This window comes from Bos indicus x Bos taurus, chromosome 2 (genome assembly GCF_003369695.1).
Source record: "Bos indicus x Bos taurus breed Angus x Brahman F1 hybrid chromosome 2, Bos_hybrid_MaternalHap_v2.0, whole genome shotgun sequence".
Taxonomy (NCBI): domain Eukaryota; kingdom Metazoa; phylum Chordata; class Mammalia; order Artiodactyla; family Bovidae; genus Bos; species Bos indicus x Bos taurus.
In genome coordinates this window covers 43509657-43536822 of record NC_040077.1, presented here as the reverse complement: position 1 = coordinate 43536822, position 27166 = coordinate 43509657, and the positions used below count along the sequence as shown (strand labels likewise).

At 40.8% G+C, this 27166-nt stretch overlaps 1 protein-coding gene across 10 annotated transcripts in view; it reads left to right on the top strand.

Annotated features, from left to right (window-relative positions):
- The window catches only part of FMNL2 (formin like 2), a 332001-nt gene that overhangs the window by 215737 nt on the left and 89098 nt on the right, over positions 1-27166 (top strand). For 8 of the 10 annotated variants that reach the window (XM_027560496.1, XM_027560485.1, XM_027560517.1 and 5 more), the window contains exons 3-6: positions 5308-5388; positions 10637-10713; positions 20583-20666; positions 23612-23764. In XM_027560496.1, coding sequence (XP_027416297.1) covers positions 5308-5388; positions 10637-10713; positions 20583-20666; positions 23612-23764 — 395 coding nt within the window. The remainder of the gene's footprint in view (positions 1-5307; positions 5389-10636; positions 10714-20582; positions 20667-23611; positions 23765-27166) is intronic. The other 2 variants (XM_027560575.1, XM_027560567.1) reach the window with 1 other exon arrangement.

Below are 27166 nucleotides of genomic sequence, written 5' to 3'. Positions count from 1 at the left end.
ATCAGTTATATACACATACACATATCCACTCCTTTTTAGATCATTTTCCCTTAGAGGTCATTACACGAATGACCTGGTTTTCTAATTTGGGTTGCCGGAGACTTGAACCATGGTCATTAGTGGAATCCAGTCAATGCTTTGTTTTTTTCCTTATCTGCAGGGCTGGCCTGTGTGTAGTCAGTGATTTTGCTGAGGGCCAGTGGGGAGAGGGGACACTGGTGTAAGCCTTAGTGGATTGAGTTAATGAGAAATGTGTAATTATGGAAGTCACTAGGCAGTTTCAGAGCCATGAGAGATACAGCACAAGCTTATCTGCAGAAGTCCTTTAGCTATGACCTGAGTGTGGCTGACATATCTAACATGGAACCTACGGGGTGTGTGCCCCATACAGAGTGTGTTCAGTCTCTTTGTGTACTTTTAAACTTCAAAAACTGTAATTTATGCGAGAAGTGACTTGTATATGGCATCTAAAAGAAGTTTAATTCTTTGAACATTATTAAGGACTGAGTGCCAAGTATTTATCTATATAGGAGAAGACCATGGCACCCCACTCCAGTACTCTTGCCTGGAAAATCCCATGGAGGATGGAGGAGCCTGGTAGGCTGCAGTCCATGGGGTTGAGAAGAGTCGGAGACGACTGAGCGACTTCACTTTCACTTTTCACTTTCATGCATTGGAGAAGGAAATGGCAACCCACTCCAGTGTTCTTGCCTGGAGAATCCCAGGAACGGGGGAGCCTGGTGGGCTGCCGTCTGTGGGGTCACACAGAGTCGAACATGACTGAAGCGACGCAGCAGCAGCAGCAGAACTCAAAGTATAGCATGTTTTCTGTTTTTTAAAAACTTATTCTATCAAAAGCAAGATGGGCACACTTATTACAGTGTAGTGAAAAGAACAAGGACCAGAGTCAGAAAACCTGAGTTTGAATCCTTGACCTGGGTGTGTGGGTGTGTGTGATTTAAGGCAAATCATTTACTTTCTGAGCTTTGGTTTCCTCATCTGTAAAATGGACTTAGTATCTACTTGGCAGGTAGGGAGGCTTGGGAAGTTAAGAGGTCTAAAGAATATGGTAAACTGTGACGTGTTGTTGAAAGATAAATTGATTATCTTTGAGAAACAGAAAGTGCTGCTCCAGAGGAAAGAGTAATTGTGCTCCTGGACTTGTATAAATGAAGTTGCTTTTAGCAATGGGAAGACATTTTCTGGTTGTTACCAGAGAAATTGAATTCCTAACACTCTAATTTATTAAAATAAAATATTTGCGAAAGGTTCAGACGCTTCGTGAAGATTCTAAGGGCTGTTCTCCCCTCTCTTTCCTCCCATGGTTCTTTCAATGCAGTTTGTCAGCAATAATGTCCTGAATAGTAAGAAGTGGATCTGGGCTCGGTTCTTTGAGTGTTTATGGAGAATAATTAAAACCCTCAGAGCCATTGTTATTTCCCATCTAGAAATATCTCATGAATAAAGTTCAGTCACACAAGGAAATAAATGGCAGGAGGTCAGAGTGGTAGTGATGCTGCTTGATTAGAGATTTTGAAAGGAATTTGTGTTTTTAAAGCTCTTTCAGATGGCTTATTCATTCCTATTGACGAATCACCAAATTTTTATCCCTAAGAACAATATTTCTATATAATGTAATGTATAATATTTCTATAAGTTAGGGGCTTAATCTAATTAAGCTACATTTATCAATGATGTTGAACAAGCAGGTAACTAGTTATTGAAAATAACATGTGGAATATGAAGGAGTCTCAGAAGTGAGGATGATGGAAAACTGCAGTCATACCAATTTTGAGTTTCAATGCAAAATCTAAAATTCTAGTACTTAGAGGAAAAAAAAATTCATTTAAATAAGCATGGTGCCAATAATCCACCCAAAGTTCTTCAAAATAAATATGTTTTGGCATGGTACTGAAATTCTCCAATATATTCCCCCAAATGTTTCTGTTGTCCAAATGGCCATGTTGAAGACAGACAGACAGAAAAGGCCTGGTGCACTAGGCGCTGGATTTATAACTCAAACAGTAGCTCCTTTTGAGGTTAGACAAACAACTCCAACTTGTAGGAAAATAGTTGGGCTTTGTATTTTTACTCTGTAAAAATTTCACTTGAATCCCTGGAGGTAGGCAGAGTCGCATAGTTTTTTGAGAAGTCACCGTGATGTAGACCCACTGTGTTTTATTTTTAATTTTTAAAAATTTTAATGACATTTTGAAACTTATCTACAATCATCATCTTTTTGTTTGTTTATTTCTTAGTTGCATAAGCAGGTGGGATCTTAGTTCCCCCACTGCATTGGAAGCACAGACTCTCAACCACTGGGCCACCAGGGAAGTCCCCTGACTGTGTTTTAAAGCATCAATTTTCTTCATTTTATGTTTCTTAGAAATAATATTAGTAAGTTACTCGGACAAGTGAAGGAAAAATGCCTAAAACAAAATAACAAATCCTAAGCACATTTGAAAAAGTATTTTTGTTAAATTTAGACCCTGTTCATAATTTCAAAGGATTAATTATAAGAAAACCAATCAAGTCAACAGTACCAGCAAATGTGTCTATTTGCAAAAGCCCCTCTGGGTGACAAGACCACAGTCTTAAGTAAGAAACAGAAAACTACCCTAAGAAAGAAAGTGGGATTTTACTAACTGAGTGAATGGCAATATATTATATATGCTAGTCAGCCAAATTATTTTAAAAGAATAAATATAGCTCTTGTGGTGTGAAGACATTGTCTCCAAGAAGAAACATTAGAAATCTCTCAGTAACTGTCCACAGATTTAAAATTTTAGGTCCTCAAGCAAATGCTACATTAGCCAGAGTTAAAATTCACTGAGTTTCATGTGTTAGGAACTTTATAGAGAGAGGTAGGTAGTATTGGCTATAGTAGAATAGAATACAATATGAGTTGTTGCTGGTCACGGGATGTCTAAAAATTTGGGTAATTGGATTGTATTATTAAAAAGTATTGTTTCATTTATATCCAGGTGTATCCCTGGCATCAGCTGCTGTCATACACAAGGTTGGAAATAATAACTGGTTTCTAGATCACTTATTGGTTCATTTTGGAAATGGGGTGCTTTTTTGATTATTTTAGCCCTCAGCTGGGCTATTGCTAAAACCCTGTGACAGGTGGATCCTAACTGATTTTTTTTTTTAAACACTAAAAAAAAAAAAAAAAATTAGGATTTGATACATGGACACAGTGGCACCCAAGACGTCACATATGTGTGAATCATTATTTAGAAGTTGCTTGTGGGATTGAAAATTCGGGGGGATAGTTAGAAATGATAAGCTGACCTTTTTTTTTTAAAACAGTTCTGTGGAGAGCGAGTTTGTATACTACGAAATTTGCCATGATCATTTTTAAGTAAAGGGGAAGTATTAATAGGTGTCTCACTATAAGCCACTTTCCTTTATTTTAAAGTAATATTAAAAAGTAATAAAATATATTTTTTCACAAGTAAAATGATCTTTTGATAATAATAAGATTTAGCAATTGAAATATAGCATTTCTAAATCTGTAAGCAAAGAAACCTTGAGTGGACCAGGAAGAATGTTGTGGCTCCCTGTGTTGAAGAAATACAAATTTATATGGGATAAACAAACACTTATCATGCTGGCCAATTGTCAACATTGTGAAACACTGAATTCCATTTTGGTGTAAACAATAATCAGGCTAAAAATAGTTCCTAGGAAAACATCTTTTGAGTTGTGTGTAGAAAAAAACTTGATAAGAATTGTCCTGATTTCATGATGAATCTTTGTTTTTTCCCTTTTGGAGCTGATTTGTATAACCTTTTTCTGCGTGTCAAATACAGCATGTATACAGGAAAAGTTGTGAAATTTAAGAATAGCGTAATAAGTAAGATAAAATTATCACAGTGTAACTACTGGTAGGTCAAAAAGAACACTGCCAGCCTCTCAGAATCAGTCTGTATTCCCCTTCCCCATCTTGGTCCTTGACTATTATTTTTATGCAAATCACTCAGCTGTGTGTGTGTATGTGTGTGAGAGTAAACCACTCATGTTTGTGTCCCTAACCGTTAGTATTGAATTTTGCCTCTTGTTAAAGAAATCATGTATTCTCTTTCATCTCAGCATCAGGTTTATAGTGCTTTGCTGAGCTAAGTTGCTTCAGTCATGTCTGATTCTTTGCAATCCTATGGACCACCAGGCTCCTCTGTCCATGGGATTCACCAGGCAAGAATACTGGAGTGAGTTGCCATGCCCTCCTCCAGGGGATTTTCCCAACTCAGGGACTGAACCAGCAACTCTTATGTCTCCTGCATTGGCAGGCCAGTTCTTTACCACTGGCGCCACTTGGGAAGCCCCCACAGGTTTATAAGACCCATCCAAATAGCACCGTGCAATACAGTGTGTTCTTTTTCATCAGAATGTAGTATATCATGATATGCCTGTGATATAGTACTTAACCATTTTATAGTGTGGGCCTTTGGATTTGTCTAGTTTACTACTACTACTTTTGCTTTGGACATTATGGCCTATAAAATTTAATACACATGGACATGAGTTTCTCAAAGTGTGGTCTTTCCATCCTCAGCATCGGCATGAAACATGTTAGAAATGCAGAGTCTCAGGCCTCAGCCCAGATCTGCATTCAAATATCACCTTGAGATACATGTGTGTTATATATATATATATATATATATATTATATGCTGTTTCAGTGATTGTGTCTTTAGTCATAATATTTTGGGGTTTTCTGGTTTGGAAACTGCCTTAGGAATCCTTTAATGGTCACACACATGCACACAAATATGCACATACTCCCTGCAATCTCTGAGCAGTAGCCTCATTGCTCATTTTTGAAACAATTTAATCTAGTTTGAGTCAAATTTTGGGTATTTCCAAAGATAAAATGAAAATTCAAAAGAAAAAAATCTGCTAACAAGAGCTTCAAAGAATATGCAACAGATGGAAGACCTGCTGAAAGAGGACCCTGCACACAGAGTAGACAGATGATTTCCAGAAAGGGAGCTGCAGAGCCCCATGGGGAAAGCAGGTCAGACTCTCAGGTTGAGCAGACATGGGTTTGAATCCACTGGTGTCCCTAACTCGCTGCTTCATCTTAGGGAAGGACTGAGTTCCTTTAAATTTCAGTTTCCTCTTTGGCAAAGAGGGGATAAGAACATCTACTCTGAAGATTCAAAACCAATGACTCTCTGCAGCACCACAGTCACGCTGCAGGTGCGTTTGGCTTTGGATCAGCGGCATCAATCTGTGTGAATATGACTTTCACGCCTTCAGAGCTTTCATGCTTTTCACTTTACTTTCGTGCTTCCTGCAGGAACGATTCCAGGTGAAGAACCCTCCCCATACTTATATTCAAAAGCTCAAAGGCTATCTGGATCCAGCAGTAACCAGGAAGGTAAGATGGATTTGTTTCCACTGCATGTTGTCGCTTCCTGGATTGTCACTGGCAGGGACAATCCTCGTGCCCTGGAGGAGCCCTTCCTTCCTCTCTGTTATAAACTCTGCTGGTGCCTCCGGGGAAACAATCCTGGGGTTGTTGGAGCCTGACAGCATTAAAAGACAAAGAAAAAAGTCATCCTCTCTTGAGAATGTGTTTAAAAGTTCTTTCCTGAGATGGGAGTCATGTACCTCTGATGGTTATTGAGTAGCTGCCATTTATAATTATACTGGGTGGTTAGTTCAGCTCAGAGGTGTTCAGGCCCCCAGAAAAACAAGGCCTCGCAAAGAGAATACTTGTCTTCCATGCCTTGGTGCATTTCCAGAGACCTTGAAAAATCACTGGGGCTTTGTCATCCCAGCTGTGTGCTCACATCCTGTGTTGATGCTCTTCGCGGCTTCTCCCCCAGCCGTGCCCCAGGCCCCGAGAAGGTAAGGAGAGAATAGCTCATTCCATTCTCAGCAGACTCTCTCCTCTTACAAACAAGCTCTGCTTTGTGCAGCCACACAATTGGTTTAAACTGATGCCTCGTGGTAAAGCATGTAGCCTGGCACAGCCCGGTGGGCCTGGATCAGCCCTGGGATGTCTCAGGGCAGAGCTGCCCTTGCTCACGATGGGTGAAGGGCTCGTCACCAGACAGCACTTGTTTTTCGGTTGACCTGCCACAGCTCCTGCTTTCAGGGCTGCCCTGACAATATCTTGAGCTGAATTCCCTCTGTTGTTTCAGCACGTGACTCAGGAGCAGAAAGGCACACTTTTCCTAGTTAGCTGCTGTTTCCGGGTCTCTTGGCTTGGAGATACATTTTTTAATTTTGTTTCCTGCTTCCATTCTAAGCACTGCCCTCACTCTGCCAAAAGAAATCAAGCAAAGGAGAACAACTACTATTTCCTTTGGGATGTTTCCTGGCCCTTTGTCCTGTGGTTGCTATATAGTCAAGCAGAAGTGAAGTCTAGGAGTGATGAGGCAAATGGTCTGTGGACCTCTGCTGTCACCTAGAAGCCATGTATGACGTAGCCTCCTCTTCCAAGAATGCACCTGTCAAAGTATCCTAATACCCTCCTCCTAAATATGGTACACATGTTTCTTTTTAACACAGAACTTCTGTCAGGTCCCCTTAATGAGACAGCTGCTCAATTCTTTTTTATTATAACTTATTTATTGTTAATTGGAGGATAATTGCCTTACAATATTGTGTTGGTTTCTGCTGTACATCAACATGACTCAGCCATAGGTATACATATGTCCCCTCCCTCTTGAACTTTCCTCCCACCCCATCCCTCTAGCTTGTCACAGAGCACCAGGTTTGAGCTCCCTGTATCATACATCAAATTCCCACTGGCTGCCTATTTTACATATGGTAATGTGTATGTTTCCATGCTACTCTCTCAATTCGTCCCACCTTCTCCTTACCCACTGTGCGACAGCTGCATAATTCTCAATTTCTTTCTTGTCCCCCTCCCCAAAGATATAGCAGCCTTCAATTTCATCAGATTAGAGGAAATTAAAGGAAGGTGTACCCATATGCACAAAACAGAACCCAGAAAAAAATTATTTCTTTTGCACAAGGGCAGCAAAATTCTATATAAGAAATATTTTCAGAAATCCCCTAGCTTGTAAACCTTCTGGCTAGATGGCTTAGATCCCAGCATTGAGCACACTCCCCCTGTGCTCTGTGTGTGTGTGTTTAGTCATTCAGTCGTGTCTGACTCTTTGTGACTCCATGGACTGTAGTCCGCCAGGTCCCTCTGTCCATGGGATTCTCCAGGAAGAGTACCAGAGTGGGTAGCCGTTCTCTTCTCCAGGTGATCTTCCCGACCCAGGGTTGGAACTCAGGTCTCCCACATTGCAGGCAGATTCTTTACCATCTGAGCCACCAGGGAAGCCCCAAGCTAGATGTAGCAGAATCCAGTACTGTATTGAGAGGTCCCCTCATCCAGAGTATTTTCCATCCCCGGACAGTCATCTCAATATTTGTCAAATTCTTTAAAAAGCAAGATATGAAAACTCCTAGAGCGCACTTAAGACTCCAGCCCCGAGCCCCCTGGGGAGGAAGATGGTTGGAGGGAGGAGGCGGGATCTTCTGGCCCAGTTCCAGTTCTCCCTTGGAAAAGGATAAAGAATAAGGCAAAGGATGCAAAATGAAAAGCAACAACAAATCAGCTGCACGGAAAGTGTTTTGCTTCCTTGCAAATAACTTCATAAAGAGACCCCAGACAAAGGATGTTTCTTTGGACTGACCTTCATTTCTGACATCTCTGCCCTGGCCTTATGTGTTCATCTGAATGGTTGTATTTGGCCTGAGCCTCATCTTTCAAGATCAGTCATTCAGCTCTCAGGAAAAAAAACAAAAAACCAAAAACTTAAAATGGACATTGGATCAACCATCCCCGCTTTAGTATGAGTTCTGTCAGGAGCTGGCAGTAGGAAATGATCTGTTCTACTCAACATAATTGTCATGCTTAAAGTCAGGAGAAAAGGAGATTTTGCCTGGAGTAAAGCATGGCTTGCAGTTGAAATGAGTTTACAATTCTCAGTTGCATTATGGGGTAAAAGATTTGCGATCAGGCTTCCCATTTTAGCCAGACAGTCTAAACTGAGCAGTCTCCCCTTAACTGCATCTGGAGTCCTCAAGTACTTCATTCATTAATCCTTTTGTTCTCATTGAATTGAAGATTCTTAATTTGCTGTCTTCTTAAAAAAAAAAAAATTCTTAAGCATATTCTATTTCTTCTAAGTAGTTTTAAATGAAACCCTGTAGGGCAGGGAAAGAAGAGCCTAAATTAGATATCTCTCCAAACCAGCCTCCTTATTTAATATACCAGGCGGTGCTCAGTCTGCACTTTACAGGGGTGTGCTCATGTCTGGCGTGGAGAAAGGCGATGGGCCATGAAGAGAGAAGTCTGGTTCTCTGTGGGTGCCGCAGATGGAGAAGGAAACCTATTATACGGGTCTCCAGGGCTTAGCTGTCTCCGTGGGCTCCTCCCTGAGCCTGCCTTTTATAGAGAGGGCTGGGGGAGGCTGAACTCTGCTAATAAATAGTACCCAACTCTTTTTTTGTTGTTGTTGATTCCCACAGGCAAACAGTTTCCCTTTGAAGTTTTTTAAAGCATCCTGGGTACATGGTACAGATGCAGAGTGTTGGCAGTCATTATGTGTTAGGGAAGTATATGCCAAGGTTTCTCTTTGGTGCAGAGTCCAACTGAAATTCAAACAGTTCCCCCAGAGAACAGAACACGCAATGAAGTCAGTTTAGTTGTGTCTTAGTTAATCCTGCAGTTGCAAAAGTGTAGCGCCTTCCATAGTAAATGCCTGATAAATATGACCTGCTATTGTTGTCATACCTGTATATCTCAGTATTTTGAGCTACGTTGTTTTGATATGTGCCTCTTAGTCCTTCAGCGGATCCTCCTTTGTACTCAGTTAGATCCTTGGTGGTATCCCGGTTGTCCTTGTCACCCTGTATGAGGTATGACCTTCCCTGAGGAAGCATAAGACTGAGTTAGGGAACCAGCACAGGTTGCGGGGGATGAACTCTGAGTTGTTTCCGAGAGGCACATGTGCAGACAGCCCAAGGCTTATGACTCAGCCATGGGACTGGCCCCTCTGGAGCAGCCAGCACACCTGGAAGTGGTTTCCTCAGCTGTGTGACCACAGGCCAGTCCTCGTTTGCTGGAAAGCTCTCCAGGAAGCACTGGGCTTAGATGTCCCTCCAAACTACAGATGACTGTGTTTTGTCTTAAGCCATTCTTGACAAATTGGGGGTGGCTCTGGTTTTTCATGGCATCAGGGATGCTTTTATTTCACATCTCCTGGATGCTGCACACCTGAGAAGGTCTTCAGGGTGCTTCAGGAATGGCAGTCGGGGGGAAACTTTTGAGAGTCTTTGGAGAGGCAGCTGTGGAGAAGCACAAGGACCTTCAGAAGAGGAGGCAAGGGTAGCCGGAGCCCATCTGTTTTGAGCGGGAGTCCAGTCTGCCCTGGGGCACCAAGGCCGGCCTGTGGCAGGGTGCTCCCCTCCCCACATCCTGGATTCCTCTGTTCTAACCTTCCTCCTGTCCTTTGTCCTTGGGATGCCTTTCTCTTTGGAGCTGGATGACCCTGTTCCTTCTGCAGTCATGGCAGCAGAGAAGGAGCCCCTGAGGACACATGGAATTTTGACATTCGTCAGGCAGAAGGGAAGTGTCTAGAGGGACCTTCCACATGAAGTAATGCAGCAAAGAATAAACATAGCAGGTCTGAGATCGCCACCTCGTAAAAGCATGCTTGCAAGGTTGGCTCTCGTTTGGCAACCGGACACTTGAATTTCGGGAGAGTTCCCAGCATTCCCTGTTGATAATGACTCACTGTGCCTGAACTCTTGATGCCAACCACATGGTTTATGCAGGGTGCCTCTTTTCCTTCTGGAAGTCTGCACTTTTGGTATGTGCTCGGCAGAGAGTGTTTAAGTGATGAACCCCCAATAGAAATCCCAGGTACTAAGTGTCTGGGCTTCCCTGGAGGCTCAGTGGTAAAGAATCTGCCTGCCAATGCTGGAGATGTGAGTTCAGTCCCTGGGTTGGGAAGATCCCCTGGAGAAGGAAATGGCAACCCACTCCAATATTCTTGTCTGGGAAATCCCTTGGACAGAGCAGCCTGACAGGCTACAGTCCACAGGGTTGCAAAGAGTCAACATAACTGTGTGACTAAATAACAACTCTAAGTTTCCAATGAGCTTCCCTGGTTGAAAACATTTCACAAATATTGTCATTTGTCACTCGTCTCGGGAGAGACTTGGAAGCATGTATCTGGTTTCCTCTGGACTTCACACTATGCACCTTTTCCTTTAGTGGATTATACTTGGTAACTTTTTGCTGTAATAAATCCTAGCTGTAAGGATAACTATATGTTGGGACCTGTGAGCCCTACTGAATCATTGAAACGAATGATTTTAGGGTCCCCAACGCATAGGTATTGTATTGTATTGTGGGATAGGGAAAAAAATAAGCTACTTAGAGACAGTTATTACATGAAATAAGTCGTTTTCCCTAGTCCTTGTGTGTACACTGTTAACAATGAGAAAAATTTGTGTGCTTTGCAAAAAATGTGAGAGAAGCCCACTTTAGAAGCAGAGATGTTTCTGTATTCTGTTAAACTTACTACAAGTAAGCTACAGTTATAACACTTGCTAAAATATCTTTTGTGAGAATATGTGTTCTTGAATTATAGAAATTCAGACGGCGTGTTCAAGAATCCACACAAGTGCTAAGAGAACTGGAAATTTCTTTAAGAACCAACCATATTGGGTAAGTGTTCCCACTGAACATTTTAGCTGTAAAGCTTTTGGACACTTAAGAGAGTGACTGAATCATATCCAAAGAACTAAGCTTATTTACTGTTCATTATAAGTTTTGACTGAGGTTTAGACGGGTGGAACCTTTTAGTTCTTGAATTGCTCACTGTAAAAGAATCAGTAGAGGCAGGACAGACAGTCCTTGATTTGGGATGTTTATGAGAATAGTAAAATTCTTTACTTGCGTTCAGTGATGGTGTATGTAGAGTGATTCTCTGGAAAGATAGGAACCCCCAACAAGTAATGTAGACTGAGAGCCTGGAAGATCTTGAAGCCTTCCCTGGAGTTCTTTGAGTTGGTTACTTGAAGCTGCCTTGTACTTTTCTCAGTTCTCTGGCCAAAAGAGGGCAGAGTCACTTGACTTACCTCCTTGTGTTACTACCTACTTTGTTCTGAGTCTCTTCTTCCTACGTCCCCAAATTTTAGGACCATGAAGTGTAAATCCATACCATGAAAGCGAAGTTTGGGGAATCTCTGCACTAACCATTTCAAAGAGTTTGTCATGCAACAGCATGGTTGCTTTGCCTCCAGCAAGTACAACTTCATTACACACCCCCTTTCTCCAGAATTGTATGGCAGAGTTATACAGTACTTTCAGATAACGTGTTTTGTCTCTAAGGCAGATGATATCAGTATTTTCTTTTATAGCTTCTGTTCTTTCCAAAGTACCTGTTTAACACCTGGTAATTATTTAACCCCTCTGGATTTTGAGTCTTTGAGACTTACAAGGAAAAAACTATAGACTTCAGATCTTTTAGAATTTTCCCCTGTGATAGGTCTACTGGAAATGAAGTTTTACATGTATGTTACATTTTTGTTTTTCAGACTCTTCTGTAAAATAATTACCCAAATAACAGTTTACTTCGTCTTCTGACTATATTTGGTATAACCCATCCAAATGGTTATTTTCCACAGTTATTTCAGCATAAGTTTTTTTTTTTAAGTCAAAGAAATGTAAGGTTAATTTTTAGCTGCAGAACCTGGGTGAGAATATTCATTTCCTTAAGGATAATTTCACATGCTTGGCACCTAGAGAGTGAAATATGTGGAAAATGAACTGATTCTAACCTAAGGTTGATAATCACCTTTGTCTCAGAAAGTGTGCTGTAGAACAGTGGATCAGAGTGGCGTGAAAACAGAACTGGAAGAGAAATTTAGGATTGCTTAAATTGATTGCTCCTTTCACAGATTAAAAGAATTAAGGGACAGAGAAGGTAAGAGACTTCCCCAAAGTCGGCGGCTGCAAAGCCAGATGTTTTGTTCAGAATGCTGTCCTTTTGTTTATCTGGCCTCATCTGGCAGTTCTTTCCCTGAAAGGAAATAAGATAATCAGGGCTCTGGGATCAAAGCGATGGAGCTTGTCTGTTGGGAGTGAAAGTGGTGGTGACTTAATATAATATAGTTGGGCATCCAGAGCTTAGGAAATTTGAATATTTTGCAATATTCAGGGATCCGGAACTAGATTCCACTTGGTAAGGCCAACCCCTTACTGTTGACACTTCTTGACTGAAAATGGTGGGTTGATCTGTAGCCAGGATTTCTACAGAATGTCGAAAAGCATTTCTTCAAGCATTGATGAAATAATGTGAAATTGACCATCAAATACCAAGGCAAGGTGATCATTTCCAATATAAAGTTGGCAGAGTAGAAGCACTCTGGTTGAGTAGAAGCCAGTACAAATCTGCAAGCAATTGGCGTGGTTTGTTGTTTAGGATACTATAAGCACATTGAAAGAGTTTTGCATTTTTCTTTCATCTTCATCAGCTGAAGTTTTCCCTTGTCTACTACCTATGTGAAACGCTTGGAAAATTTTGGCATTAGCAGCACAAAAATTCACAAAAGTGCATTGTCTGACATACCCTTATATGGAATGAAACCACACACTGGGATTTTGACCTGATTTGCTTGTCCTGAAAACCCAAACCTGAAATGGACTCTTCTTTATGAAGCTAACTGGGTTGACCACTTTTGATGGGGAAAAAATTTTGAAGAATTAGGAGTGTGAATATAATCAATGAGTACAAAGAGAAATTCTGGAAATGCAAGGTGCTGTAGAGGGAATCCTTAGATTTTTTATTGTACTCTTTGAGATACCATATTAGAAAGGTAATTGGGTGCTTATTTGCTTTAGGGAAAGGGAGATCTTGACCTATTTTTGCCATGCCCCCTTATCAGTTCTTTGACTTAAATAAATTATTATACATAAACTCTCTGTATTTATCATGTGACCTAAGTTAACTTCTCATCTATAAAATAAGAATAATAATACTTATAGGAATGTTGTAAGGATTAAATGAGGCTTCCCAAGTGGCGCTAGTGGTAAAGAACTTGCCTGCCAATGCAGGAGATGTAAGAGACACAGGTTCCATCCCTGGGTCAGGAAGATCCCTTGGAGGAGGGCATGGCAACCCACTCCAGTATTCTTGCCTGGAGAAGGCCATGGACAGAGGAGCCTGGTGGCCTATGGTCCATACGGTCGCAAAGAGTTGGACGCTACTGGAGCGAACTACCACATGTGCAAGGACTAAAGATAACTTATGAAAGACCTGATATAGGGTTTAATACAAAGCAATTACTCTCAAGGCTTCTCTGGTGGCTCAGTGGTAAAGAATCCACCTGTAATGCAGGAGACATGGGTTTGTACCCTGGGTTGGGAAGATCTCCAGGAGAAAGACTCACTCCAGGATTCTTGCATGGAAAAATTCCATGGACAGAGGGGCCTGGCAGGTTACAGTTCATGGGGTATCAAAGAATCGGACATGACTTAGTGACTAAACAACAACAATTACTCTCAATATATGATAACAGTTATTTTTTTGCTTGTTGAAAATAATATAATAATAATTGGACAGTGTTGTATAATAATGATATGAAAGTGAAAGTGAAGTTGCTCAGTTGTGTCCGACTCTTTGCGACCCTGTGGACTGTAGCCCACCGGGCTCCTCCGTCCATAGGATTCTCCAGGCAAGAATACTAGAGTGGGTTGCCATTTCCTTCTCCAGGGGATCTTCCCGACCCAGGGATCGAACCCATGTCTCCCACATTGCAGGCAGAAGCTTTAACCTCTGAGCCACATATATCCCTAAGGAAATTCATGCAGAGAATGTTACCTTCTCTATCTAAAAGTATCCTGATACTTAGGAGTTTATAACTCCCAGAAATTAAAAGGGAACATTACCTTTAAAAACTACTTGTCCTGAAAAAAAATTATCTTTGGCACAGGCTTGCCTTTCATGGTTAAAATCTGGGGCTCTGCTGCAATAGCATTCCAAGCTACAGCTTTGTCAAGCAAAGGGTGTGTTCTGAGTTTTGATATAAGCCTAAAACTTTTTAAGTGAATGGCCTTTTGAGAAAGAAAATTAATTTTTTTGGAATCAAATTGAAATAAGAAATGGACTAGAAATAATCTCATTCACTTACTCTCAGGAACTATAATAATAGAGAAGAATTGGATTATGACTTACCCAAGCCCCTTGAAATGACTTGAAATACCCTTGAAAGGAGCCAAGTACTGTTAGAACACATTGGCTGTGCATTATCAACAGGCAGCTGCTGTGACATTTTGAAGGTTGGGTGATAAGATTCCAGAGGCACTGATGGCTGTGAGCTGGATAGATTGATAGGTGTTAATCCATGAAACTGTATTGTAGGCTCACTCTCTTTGCAGGTAATTTATTTTAGTGAAACTGCCTATTAGGATAGAAAATTACTTTTCATCCTGAGTGCGAGGTCATAGAGTTCTGAAAGATGCTTCCTTGGTTCACTGTATCTCAATGGGGAGATGAGAATAGGCATGAGATTACAGGTGGGAGGTACACCTCAGCAAGGAGAAGAGGAGAATTCTGTAGAAAGAGGAAGGAGCTGAAGGATGTGAGGTGAGCATCTTCTTTCCTGGACTTCTTTATGAAACAGTGCTGTCTGGGCCAGGCCGGCAAAGGAAACAGAATGGCTCAGGCTGGGTCTTAAGGGTGTACATCATCCATGGTGTATGTGTAACAAGGTACCCTATAATTAATTCATTGTTGTTTAGTTGCTAAGTCTTGTCCAAATCTTTTGCAACCCCCATGGACTGTAACCTGCCAGGCTCCTCTGTCCATGGGATTTTCCAGGCAAGAATACAAGAATGGCAAGAGGGTTGCCGTTTCCTTCTCCAGGGGATCTTTTTGACCCAGGGATTGAACCAGTGTCTCCTGCATTGACAAGCAGATTTTTTACCATTGAGCCACCAATGAAACCATTAATTCCTTCTTAGATGGTGCTTTTTGGAAATTCACGAGATCATTATAATTTTGTTATGTGTTAAGCAGTGTATTCAGCAAGTTAAAAGTGTTACTTCTTAACAGATTTTTTTTTTTTAATTGCTCTTGACCATTGAACCTCGTTTTTTTGAAATCCAGTAAGTCTTTATTTCTGTGGGTTTTATCTATTAGGGCTTCCCTAGTTGCTCAGACAGTAAAGAATCTGCCTGCAATGCAGGAGACCCAGGTTTGACCCCTGGGTCGGGAAGATCCTCTGAAGTAGGAAATGACAACTCATTCCAGTATCCTTGCTTGAAGAATTCCATGAACAGAGGAGCCTGGAGGGCTACAGTCCATAGGGTTGCAAAAGAGTCAGACAGGACTGAGGGACTAACACACCATCTATTAATGTTACTGTATTAGAAATTTGAACTGGTAAGTTTTAGATAAGCTTATTTTAAATAATTTATTACCTCATAATAAATATTAGTTGTAGATATATAAATATAAAATAATAAACATCATATAGCATTAATAGCATGAAAATAATTATTTTCCAAAGTAAAAAAAAAATTAGTGACAAGAGTGGCTTTGTTGTGCATGTTTGCAAGTCTCTTTAATGTTTCACTAATAGAAGATAGCTGGATTCTCATACCTTTGTCTGCATTCAAGTTGTTGCGATTTGTTTTGATTTATGTACATGAAGAAAACCGGGCCTTAAAGAGATATGTACTTGAAAAAGTTTTTAAATTAACCTCTTCAGGTAATTGGACTTCCCTGTGGCTCAGCTGGTAAAGAATCCGCCCACAATGCGGGAGACCTGGGTTCAATCCCTGGGTTGGGAAGCTCCCCTGGAGAAGAAAAGGCTACCCACTCCAGTATTCTGTCCTGGAGAATTCCACGGACTGTATAGTCCATGGGGTCGCAAAGAGTCGGACACGACTAAGCACCTTTCACTTCACTTCATTGCACTTTCAGATAGTTGTGGCCAGAAATCACCAACATTCAAAAGTGGTGATTTCTTACAGTTAGTTGCAACATGGAATCTGAAAGCGTATCAGTGAGATTTTGTACTCTTTTATACTAACATCTATTGTGCTGTCTTGCACTCTGGGGATTTTTACCCATGCACCATTTTGAAACATGAAAAAATCAATTTAAAAAATGTTTTACTGGGTTATCCTGATCTTTCAAACATAAACACACTTTATTCTACAATATAAAAATAATCACGTTTGTCAATAATCACCAGTCTCATCAGAATATAAGCATTGGGAAGCTCTCAAACTCATGGTGGTGAAAACCAGTGTTCCAAAAGTCCAATTTTTGTTTGTAAGCTCAAATTTTATTGACAAAAAATATTCTGTTTTTTTCCCTCAAAATGGCAGACTCACTTCCTTCACTTTTGAGACTATCTGATAGATAGCCAAGATAGAATAGCCGTAATGTGTCTGTCACTTGCCATTCCATGTGAACAGTGCCTGGGTCAGCTTGCAGCTCTAACAATTGTACCATGCTTTCCCTCAAGATCGAGTAGTTTTTGGGCACGCAGCAGAAATGCTCTGTGGGCTTCCCATTTTGTCGCACAGAATTAAAAGATCCTCAGGGAGCAAGCTTCAATAAAATCATGAATTTTAGCGCTTCACTAAGAACAGTTTTAAGTGAAGTTCACTTTTTTCCCCCTTTCAAGTGCTTGGGGTGAAGAATACAATCAATAGGTGTATTCACTGGTGGTAGATTCCATTCACATCTCTTTTGTACCATCAGTGCAAGTGTCAGAAGAGTGAGAAAAGCAACTTCTCAATGTTTGTATGACAATAGGTTTAATGTCGCAGACCCTGAGAGGGTTTCGGGGACCCTCGGTGGTCCATGGGCTATGTTAGAGAAACAGAGAAACAGTCTGAGATGCTGTCTCGCAGAAAAGACGTGGCCACTGATGATGAATCTGGGTGATACTTAACCTTCTTTCTCTCCCTTGTGATTTTTTTTTCATGATTTGTCAGTAACTGCAGTTCCTTTCAGATGCCTGTTGCATCTCTCTAAAGGAGTGTGGCAGAACAAATTTACCATTTGTTCCTTCATTTTGTGTGTCTTGCATCTGTTTCATTTGATCTTACACATTTAAGGCCAGTAATGTCCTTTGAGACTTTATTTTCTAGATAAGAACAATGAGGGTCTAAGATTTGGGAGGGAATCAGAGGGAAGACAACATCAATCTGGAAACAAAGCTTTGACCCGACTAGAGTAAAACAGTAACTCTTGGCACCCGCATTTAGAGCCCTTCCTTGAATAAGTTTTTTTCCAGAGCTATTTCTCATTATCACTGTGCCTTCCAGCTCCCCAGCAGCCGGTTTGGAATTTGCCTAAATTCAAATTTACAACATATGGTATTTACATCGAATCTGTGAGGTACTCAGTAATGTGGCATGCTGTCAGAATCGGAAACAATTCTACTTTCCAGGACCTGTAATCACCCAATTTGAAATTCTCCGTACTGGCAATATGTTGAAGAGTGTGTAGTGTGCACAGAGGTGAAAATGGAAATTTACTACAGGAATCCTCAATTTATGATATGTCATAATCATGCACCTGATAATGCCCTTAAAGGATACTGAAAGTTGCCCTTTTTTCATCTCTACCTACCATCTCTATTTGATTTCCATAGTCTTTCATTTCCACAGAAGTTCACGCTCACCTCTGTTCTCTCCGATGCAGAATGATTGTTGTTTTCTTATAGCCCAGAGCCTTTTTGCTGAGATGAGTATACAAACCTGATACCACTTGACAAAAGGGGTGGTAAGGTAGGGAGCTGTGATGGAGTTCTATCTTATTCTTTCCTAAATCACCTGCGGGGGTCCGAGCCAAATTGTAGACCCAAGGAAGATCTCACAGCTTCGAAAAAGAGGTTAAAAATGAAATTAAACCTTTCAGAGGCAAGACATGTTATACTCTCGCCTATTTTTAGGAACTGAGCAGAAGCTCCTGCCTTTCACTTTGAAATTTATTTTTAAGGTCCTTTCATTAAAAGTCAGCAAGAACAAGCAGGGGTATTGATAAAGGCTTTGAAATAAAAGCCAATTAATAGGCTTTATAGTTGCATCAAAATATATGCATATTAGTACTTTGAGTCAAGAGGATTGAGCTCTGGCTGTACTTGGCTATTTCCTACCATTTCTTCCTTCCTTCCTTCCTTTAAAAAAAAGAAATCTGTGAGTCATTTTGCCTCTTCTCCAGTTTGTGGCTGAACTAAGTGAGGCAAAGGTGCTAGGGGTTGAGATGAGACAATGGCAGGTCCTTAGGGTGTCCTGGACCATTTATGTGTTTTAGAGGCAATGTCTGGAAAATCAACAAGAAGAACCTATAATGACTATTCTTCTCAACTCCTAAATTAGAGTGTTCTTATGGGGCCAGTCTGGGGGGGTCACAAACAGTCGGACACAACTGAGCAACTGAACAAAAACAAATATGAGCCACTGAGAGTGAAATCTGGGCCATGTAGACCAGTTGAAATCAAGATCACTCTGAGAAATCTGGTTTTCCTTCCAATTAAAAAGATGACCCCCCCCCCGCACCTGCCCAGCTCTGGGGCTTTCTGCTGTGCCCCCAACTGCAGAGGGCTAGTTTAAATCATGCCCTCAGAGCCCATAGACCCAACCGATGGGAAGGCCACAGAGAGGCTAAAGGGCTTGAATTTCAAGAGCAAAGCTAGTCACCCAATTCAATAGTGAGCTCCAACCTTTCTTTAGTCTCCTACCAGTTTTAAAAGGAAAAAAATACTTTTTTTTTTTTCTATTTCTAAGCTTTAAGAATGGGCACTTAAAAATGCCTCATGTCTTCTGAGACCTAGCCACATAGGGAGTAATTTAAAATAAATGAAAATAAGGATCTGGAAGCAGACACTGAGGTCATGTATGAGGTGGTGGTGTGAAGGGAACTCCAGCCTCTCAGTGGCCAGCCCCTTAGTTCTGGTCAGCTCTCCTAACAAAGCCGCTTCGTGAGACCCAACAGGTCATGTTTTCTTTGCCAGTGTTTCCCCTCTAGGTCTCTTTTTGCACATGGCTATATTAAGTGCATACATTTTGTGATGGCCTGCCTGGGCACTGGGGGGAAGGATGACGCACACTGTCTACATTTTCCATCTTACCATTTTCTGGACCTACCTGCAGACCTGAGGTTACATTATGCAGGTGATAGGACCTGAGGAAAGGATGTGCTTGAGGATAAAACAACAAAATCCCCCTAGAAACAAAATTTTAAAGAAAGGCATTCTGAGCCCAACAAATTGTTTTTTTCCCTTTAAGATAAAAACCTTAAAAGGACTGCTTATCCTTTCAGACACACAGTAGAATTGTCCGACCGTTGTTCTCATAGCTTCAGGACTGGTTTCCATAGGAGCCACAGTGTCCATAACTGGTGAACCTTATTGGCTCAGTGTTCATGATGGAAAGCAGCCACTTTGGAATGCTTTTGGCACATATACCCCAAGATTCGTTTATGTGGTGGTATAGCAGATGTATTTACTTACTATTTGTTGGACTTTCCAATGCTGTACAGGCTTGATGGGATACCACGTGTTCTTTGAGGGTGGATATCCTGGAGGAGATCTGGGACATAGGGTAACAGGTGTTTATCCTCAGTATCTGACCACTCTGTTTCATCTTCTGTGAAAATAAAAATGTATACGCATTCTCAGAGAACTGCATTCAAATCCACCACTCAAATGCAAACTGATATTATTTTTAAATGATTTTAAACAATATGTTTGTCACATCTCAGGTCGGTTGGTGTGTGTTGCCTGTGGCTTTTTTAAAAGGTTTTAACATTCATGGAAAAAACTAAGCAATCATTATCCCTATGGAACTTCCAGAAGCCCATAAACACTGGTCTCTCATTGGCTAGTTGAGTGTTTACTACAGCATCGTGTGCCAAGAAGGAGTTGAATGTGGATTTGGAATCAGGCCTGGATTTCAGTGGTTATGTCGTCATGTCCCCAGTCTGCCTGATTCCCCATGCAGTCTTGGCTCCCTAAACAAGCAGTCTGTCGATGAGTTGTGGTGGAACAAGGACAGCAGCAAGTTCCTCATTTAGAAAGTTTCTTACCTGTTATCCTCATTCTACTAAGCAGGGAAATACACAGAAGGCACTCATACACTTTTTGCCCCCAGTCACTCACACGGAAACATTGTGGTTTTCTTAGTGGCCGTATTTGAAAGCTCCTTCCTTATGTGAGATAGTCTAGGCTTAATGCTGTAGTTCCTTTCAGGCAGCGGATGTTTCTGATGGAAAAACAAGTTTTCACTGTGTCCTTTTCATGGTAGTGCGTGCTAAGTCACTCAGTCGTGTTCAACTCTTTGCAACCCGGAACTGTAGTCCACCAGGCTCCTCTGTCCATGGGATTTTCCAAGCAAGAATACTGGAGTGCGTTGCCATTTCCTCCTCTAGGGAGTCTTCCCAACCTAGGGATCGAACCCTCATCTCCTGCATTGGCAGGCAGATTCTTTACCACTGAACCACCTGGGAAAGCCCTTTTATGGTACAGCATATGATAATCTTTGCCAATGAATTTTTTTTTTCCCCCAAACAGATGGGTCAGAGAGTTTCTGAATGAAGAAAACAAAGGTCTCGATGTTCTGGTAGAATATCTATCATTTGCGCAGTATGCAGTAACGTAAGTAAAACCTGGCTTGTTTCCTTTTAAATTTTATGTGGTCACAGAAGATGCAGCTCAGTGGTAAAATTAGATACCACACTGAGGGGAAAAACCCAGAAGCAGATGTGGTAAGGCTTAAGAAGGTTTGTTTCTGTTCAAGTAACTAAAAGCAAATCACATAATTGTTGGTAGAAATGCTTTTATGGCAAAAATAAAACGGGAGTAAGATCACCCTTAGAGGAGTCCTTATTTCAAAAGAAGTGCTTTCTTTGATGCTCAGGTTTCATATGTTCATATGGCAGAATACTCTAGCAATTATTGGAAGAGGTATTATGATATATTATTGAGTGAATAAAGCAAGGTACAGAAGAGTGACTCCTTTTTTATTTAAAAAAAAACTTGTATGTGTGTATTTATATGTGCTAGTGAATACAGAGAAAATTAATGCAGAAATAGATACTAAACATAGTGGGAGTGGAGGAAATGGGGTAAACAAGAGGTTTTCCTTTTTAAATTTATATATATTTGTATTGTTTTGACTTTTCTTTATAGGGGGTAAAAGGAAAAAATGGGGAAGAGCGGGAAAAATTGTACTATTTCACCTTGCTTTTGTTGATTCACAGTTTTCTCATTTGCTAGGCTTCTGGAAAGATTTACGGTAGGAATAAAAGTGTATGTTAAAATGATGCATTCTTTCCTCCACTTTCCCTCTTTAATCAAAAACTATTCCAATATCCAGAGATGGACACGCTCACACATAAACATTAAGGAAATAATACTGTATTCTTTTTAATTTTATTGGAAGGCATTTTGGCCTAGATGGTGCTTTTTTCCTTCTCAACTCTTCTTTTTAAAGCAAGAACTTGTTTTTTCTATTGCTGCACTTTAAGATGTAACCACGTGTTATCTTATAATCCTCATCACTTCCTTGAGAATTGGTGAAGAGAAAGCTGTAATTATTCCTGCCTTGTTTTTGCAGAAACTAAAGTGTTAACTGAAACTGGCTTGATGAGTTTCAGTTTTGATAGCTTTGTATATGATATGGACTGTATAAAGAAAATTCAACAGATAAGTTCTTATCTTCATGAAAAATTGTCCTCTGAAATATAATGCTATTGTTTATAGCATACTCTTCCAAAGGTTGTTTCTTATCTACCCCTATTACATCGAAAACTGCTAATCTCCCCTACACTTCATATTATATGGCAAAATGGAATAGAAGTATTATCCTGTTGCATATTTTAAAATCTGGAAGAGTATTTAATAAGGAACTAAGGAAGGACTAAGAAACTTCAGGAATAATGGAAAAGAATTGTGTACGATTTGTAATATGTTTGCTGTAATCAACCTTTTACCCCATCACATCAGAGCTTATAAAGCAGCTTTCCCAAATGCATCTACACATGAGGCCAGTGGGAAAAGGTCATGCTTCTCCAAGGGAATTTTTCTAATCTGAAGCCCAAGAACCAAGACAACAGCAACAAAAAAAAAAAATAAGAACTCAGAGTTTTTGGTTCCTAATCTTCTACTTTTTAAAATTTTAGAATTAACTTTACAGTCTTTGCTTATTAGTCTTATTTTTGCTTTAATTAGAAAATTATATGTAGGTAAGTAATTTATGTTTTATCCTTTCTTGAAACTAAATGGGCTGAAAAAATGTCTTGCTATTCCTTAGCATGTGGCAGTTTTCTTTCCCATGTAATGTGAAACAGCAGACTCATGCAGCCTCCCTAAAACAGGAGCATTCACCAAGTTGCGCGTTTCCTTTTTCTGCTCGGTAAGGGGGTAGGGGGATGAGCTGAGAGGAGCATAAGGATGCTGAACGGCTGAACATATGGGGGCTGCAGAGTGACTTAGCAGGAGTCTTAATGACATGGGTGATCTTAGATGCCCCTAGGCTTACCTTCTCTGATGTCAATTATAGGCTTCTATTTTTAATATTTAAGGATCTGTTTGATTACTCAATTCCACCTCTTTTCTGTTCACTGGTTTCTGGATCCTAAGGAATAACAGAATTGTTAGACCCATTCAATGACTTTGTGCATCCGTCTCTGTTATCTGGCTTAGAATTTAATAGATGGAGAGTATCACTTAGTTTACAGATGGTTGTTCTAAGCAGCTATTTTCTTTTGGCAGTCACACTTGTGTAATAAGTCATACTTGCTATTTCCAATATGTGTTTTTGATATTTCTTCCATGATAGCCTTCAAAATCTTACAGATGATACTAATTATAGCTGCATTCTGTTTATTTTCTACCTGATCAGGTGTTCTTGTTGGAACTATGGCTAGAAACCATTGACAAAATATATTTTGAGAAAGTAGAGCTACTAACTTTGGCAGGGGAAAAATGCATAGAACACAGAGGCCTGTGTGTTAAAAATTTGTTCCTAAAATTATACAAGGATGAGCAATTTAGCCATTTATTCTAACATGGTTAACATGAGTAATAACCTCAAAAATATGCCAGAGAAACAACAGCCCTACTTTAAAGAGCACCACACTGGGGAGAGATTCCAAAATCAAAGCAAATTCATAACTTTGCAAGTAATGTATCACATATGGTTGGAAAAGCACATTTGCCAACACACTAGGAGAAAATGCTCGGTGAAAATTGATGGGTAGGAATAAATTAGTATACGCCTAACATATTGACTCGTTAAAGCAAAATGTAGACAGCTCTAAGATCTTTTTTCCCTATCCCGCCAGAGCTCGTTACTAATCAGTAAGTCAGCAAGCCTTATAATAAGATGCAAATAACACATTCCTAGTTGTCATTCTGTATTTTTGAAGCTAACACATAGTCCATGGAAATTCATTTGTATTCCATTATCAGTTTTCTTTGTTTGCAAAAACTACCCATATTAAGGTGCAGATGTGTAATTGGAAGGAGCAAGTTTTACACATCCATGTGTTTGTGTGAATCTGAATTAAGTCTTGAGTGGCATTTCTCTTTTGTTTTAGTTTTGACTTTGAAAGTGTGGAGAGCACTGTGGAGAGCTCGGTGGACAAATCAAAGCCCTGGAGTCGGTCCATTGAGGACCTGCACAGAGGAAGCAACCTGCCTTCCCCCGTGGGCAACAGTGTATCCCGCTCGGGAAGACATTCTGCCCTGCGGTGAGTGCCTGGTTCAGGAACAGGCGGGTTTGGTAGGATATGTTGGGACAACTTCTGCTGAGGATCCTGGGCTTTGTATTATCACTTGTTCTTGTCCCACAGCACTTGTGTTGTCAACGATTCCAAATGCAGATTCCTACGGGAGTTCATGGGATCGTCTGTTGGGCAATACTCAATGCCTTTAAGTAGCTTGTTGCAAATACTACTCCTTCATTCAGCACAGAAAGAAAATTCTGCTTCCAAATGACACAGCAGAGCAGTCTCCATAGACAGATAAGTTCCTGAAACCCAGGAGATGCTGCCATCCTGGGCTCTGTTTCCTAGGTAGAGTCAGCACATTGAAATCTGAGAATCTCAGGAACTCCTTGTTGTTATTTAAACCCTACTCCTCTCTTCTTCCTGTGGTAACTCAGGTGTGTCTTCTGTGGGTTGTGGTCTTAGTCATAGGTGCAGTGATTATTTTAAAGAGATGCCTTTAAGCACTGTTCCTTTGGTTGGGTGTGCTCTCCATTGTCAGCCTTCCGTTTCCTCCTACAGATTCCTTCTTCTTTGGTTGAAATACCACCTTACTAAGGGAGGATGGGGGGTGAACACCTGTATTACTGCTGAGTGTAATATCATTGAAATTGTACATTCACTCATACCTACTGTAGAGTTTGGTGGGTTTTTGTCATGGAAAGTTAAAGTCTTTATAAATTTAGTTCTGCTCAGGATTTGATGTTTGAATATTATGCTTTTTATCAGCCATGCAGATTTTCCTTGTTTGGAAATGCCAAAATTATTAACAGCTTTGGAATGATTCAATAATAATAATGAAGAATTGAATGTCAGTTCATCTCACTACTTTTGCAATAGGTCAAGGGCTGTAGGAGCCTGGTGGGCTGCTGTCTGTGGAGTCGCAAGGAGTCAGACATGACTGAGCGGCCAGGCATAGCACACGTGCACGTTTCCCAGGGGGTAAAGAGCCGATGCAGGAGATGCAGTTTCAATCCCTGGGTTGGGAAGATCCCCTGGAGTAGGAAATGGCAACCGACTCCAGTATTCTTGCCTGGGAAATCCCATGGATAGTCAAGCCTGGTGGACTATATATAGTCCATGGGGTTGCGAAGAGTCACATACAACTGAGCGCATACACGCGTGCGTGCACACACAGGCACACACACACACACACACAAGGGCTATATAACCTGCTAGTCTGCATCAGCTTAATGTGTGGACAGAGGATTATGTGGGCTGATTGGGAAGTTGAAGGAGGACCAGTTGTGCCTGAAGAACTCCCTAATCACTCTGTAACCCAAATGGAAAGTCTTACCATTGATACAGCTATAGTGATGTGTAAGGAATTTAATTGACAAAAGTACATTTTTCATTTGCTTTTTCATCATTTCTTACCTGGAAAGTATCATATACTGGCCAGCTACCATCTTAACAAGAAGTTATTTTTAACTGCAGGATAATTCCTTTACAATATTATGTTGGTTTATGACATACATTAACATAAATCAGCTATTGATATACATATGTCCTCTCCCTGTAAATCTTCCCCCCCATATAATTCATTTTAAATTGGAAAAAAAAGACCCAAAGTATATAGAGAGACATGATGGAAATACTGTTTTGAGAAACTTGGGAACCATTATGACATTTCTGGTTGATAGGTGTGTTGACCAAATAAGAAACCAACATTGTGTTGTTTTTTGTGTGTTTAAACAGTTTCAGGCTCAGGAATGGAACATTTGAAATTCCTTTGACTCCTTCGTTTAGTTCAGTCCAGTCCCTCAGTCGTGTCTGACTCTTTGCGACCCCATGAATCGCAGCACGCCAGGCCTCCCTGTCCATCACCAGCTCCCAGAGTCCACTCAAACTCATGTCCATCGAGTTGGTGATGCCATCCAGCCATCTCATCCTCTGTTGTCCCCTTCTTCTCCCACCTTCAATCTTTCCCAGCATCAGGGTCTTTTCCAGTGAGTCAGCTCTTCACATGAGGTGGCCAAAGTATTGGAGTTTCAGCTTCAGCATCAGTCCTTCCAATGAACACCCAGGACTGATCTCCTTTAGGATGGACTGGTTGGATCTCCTTGCAGTCCAAGGGACTCTCAAGAGTCTTCTCCAACACCACAGTTCAAAAGCATCAATTCTTCAGCACTCAGCTTTCGTCACAGTCCAACTCTCATACATGATCACTGGAAAAACCATAGCCTTGACTAGACGGACCTTTGTTGGCAAAGTAATGTCTCTGCTTTTGAATATGCTATCTAGGTTGGTCATAACTTTCCTTCCCAGGAGTAAGCGTCTTTGAATTTCATGGCTGCAATCACCATCTGCAGTGATTTTGGAGCCCCCAAAAATAAAGTCTGACACTGTTTCCACTGTTTCCCCATCTATTTCCCATGAAGTGATGGGACCAAATGCCATAATCTTAGTTTTCTGAATGTTGAGCTTTAAGCCAACTTTTTCACTCTCTTCTTTTACTTTCATCAAGAGGCTTTTTAGTTCCTCTTCACTTTCTGCCATAAGGGTGGTGTCATCTGCATATCTGAGGTTATTGATATTTCTTCCGGCAATCTTGATTCCAGCTTGTGCTTCCTTATATGATGTCCTCTGCATAGAAGTTAAATAAGCAGGGTGACAATATACAGCCTTGACGTACTCCTTTTCCTATTTGGAACCAGTCTGTTGTTCCATGTCCAGTTCTAACTGTTGCTTCCTGACCTGCATACAGGTTTCTCAAGAGGCAGGTCAGGTGGTCTGGTATTCCCATCTCTTGAAGAATTTTCCCCAGTTTATTGTGATCCACACAGTCCAAGGCTTTGGCATAGTCAATAAAGCAGAAATAGATGTTTTTCTGGAACTCGTGCTTTTTTGATGATCCAGTGGATGTTGGCAATTTGATCTCTGGTTCCTTTGCTTTTGCTAAAACCAGCTTGAACATCTGAAAGTTCACGGTTCACGAATTGCTGAAACCTGGCTTGGAGAATTTTGAGTCCTTCATGGGCTCTCAAAAAAAAACCAAAAAACAAAAAAAAACAATATAGCAATAAATTTCATGACACTTGTTGACTTGAAGCTTCGATTTTTGTTTTTAAACAATGTGTATCAGTGTATTCCAGGTCTAATGGTTTCTAATTCTGTATTTGGTCATTTGATAGCATCTCTAACTTGTAAAAACAGCAACCAGAGGTACTTCCCTGTTAGCTCCATTGGTAAAGAATCGCCTGCAATGCAGGAGACCCCGGTTGGATTTGTGGGTCAGGAAGATCCATTGGAAAAAGGGATAGGCTACCCACTCCAGTATTCTTGGACTTCCCTTGTGGCTCAGCTGGTAAAGAATCCGCATGCAGTGCAGGAGCCCTGGCTTTGATCCCTGGGTTGAGAAGATCCCCAGGAGAAGGGAAAGGCTAC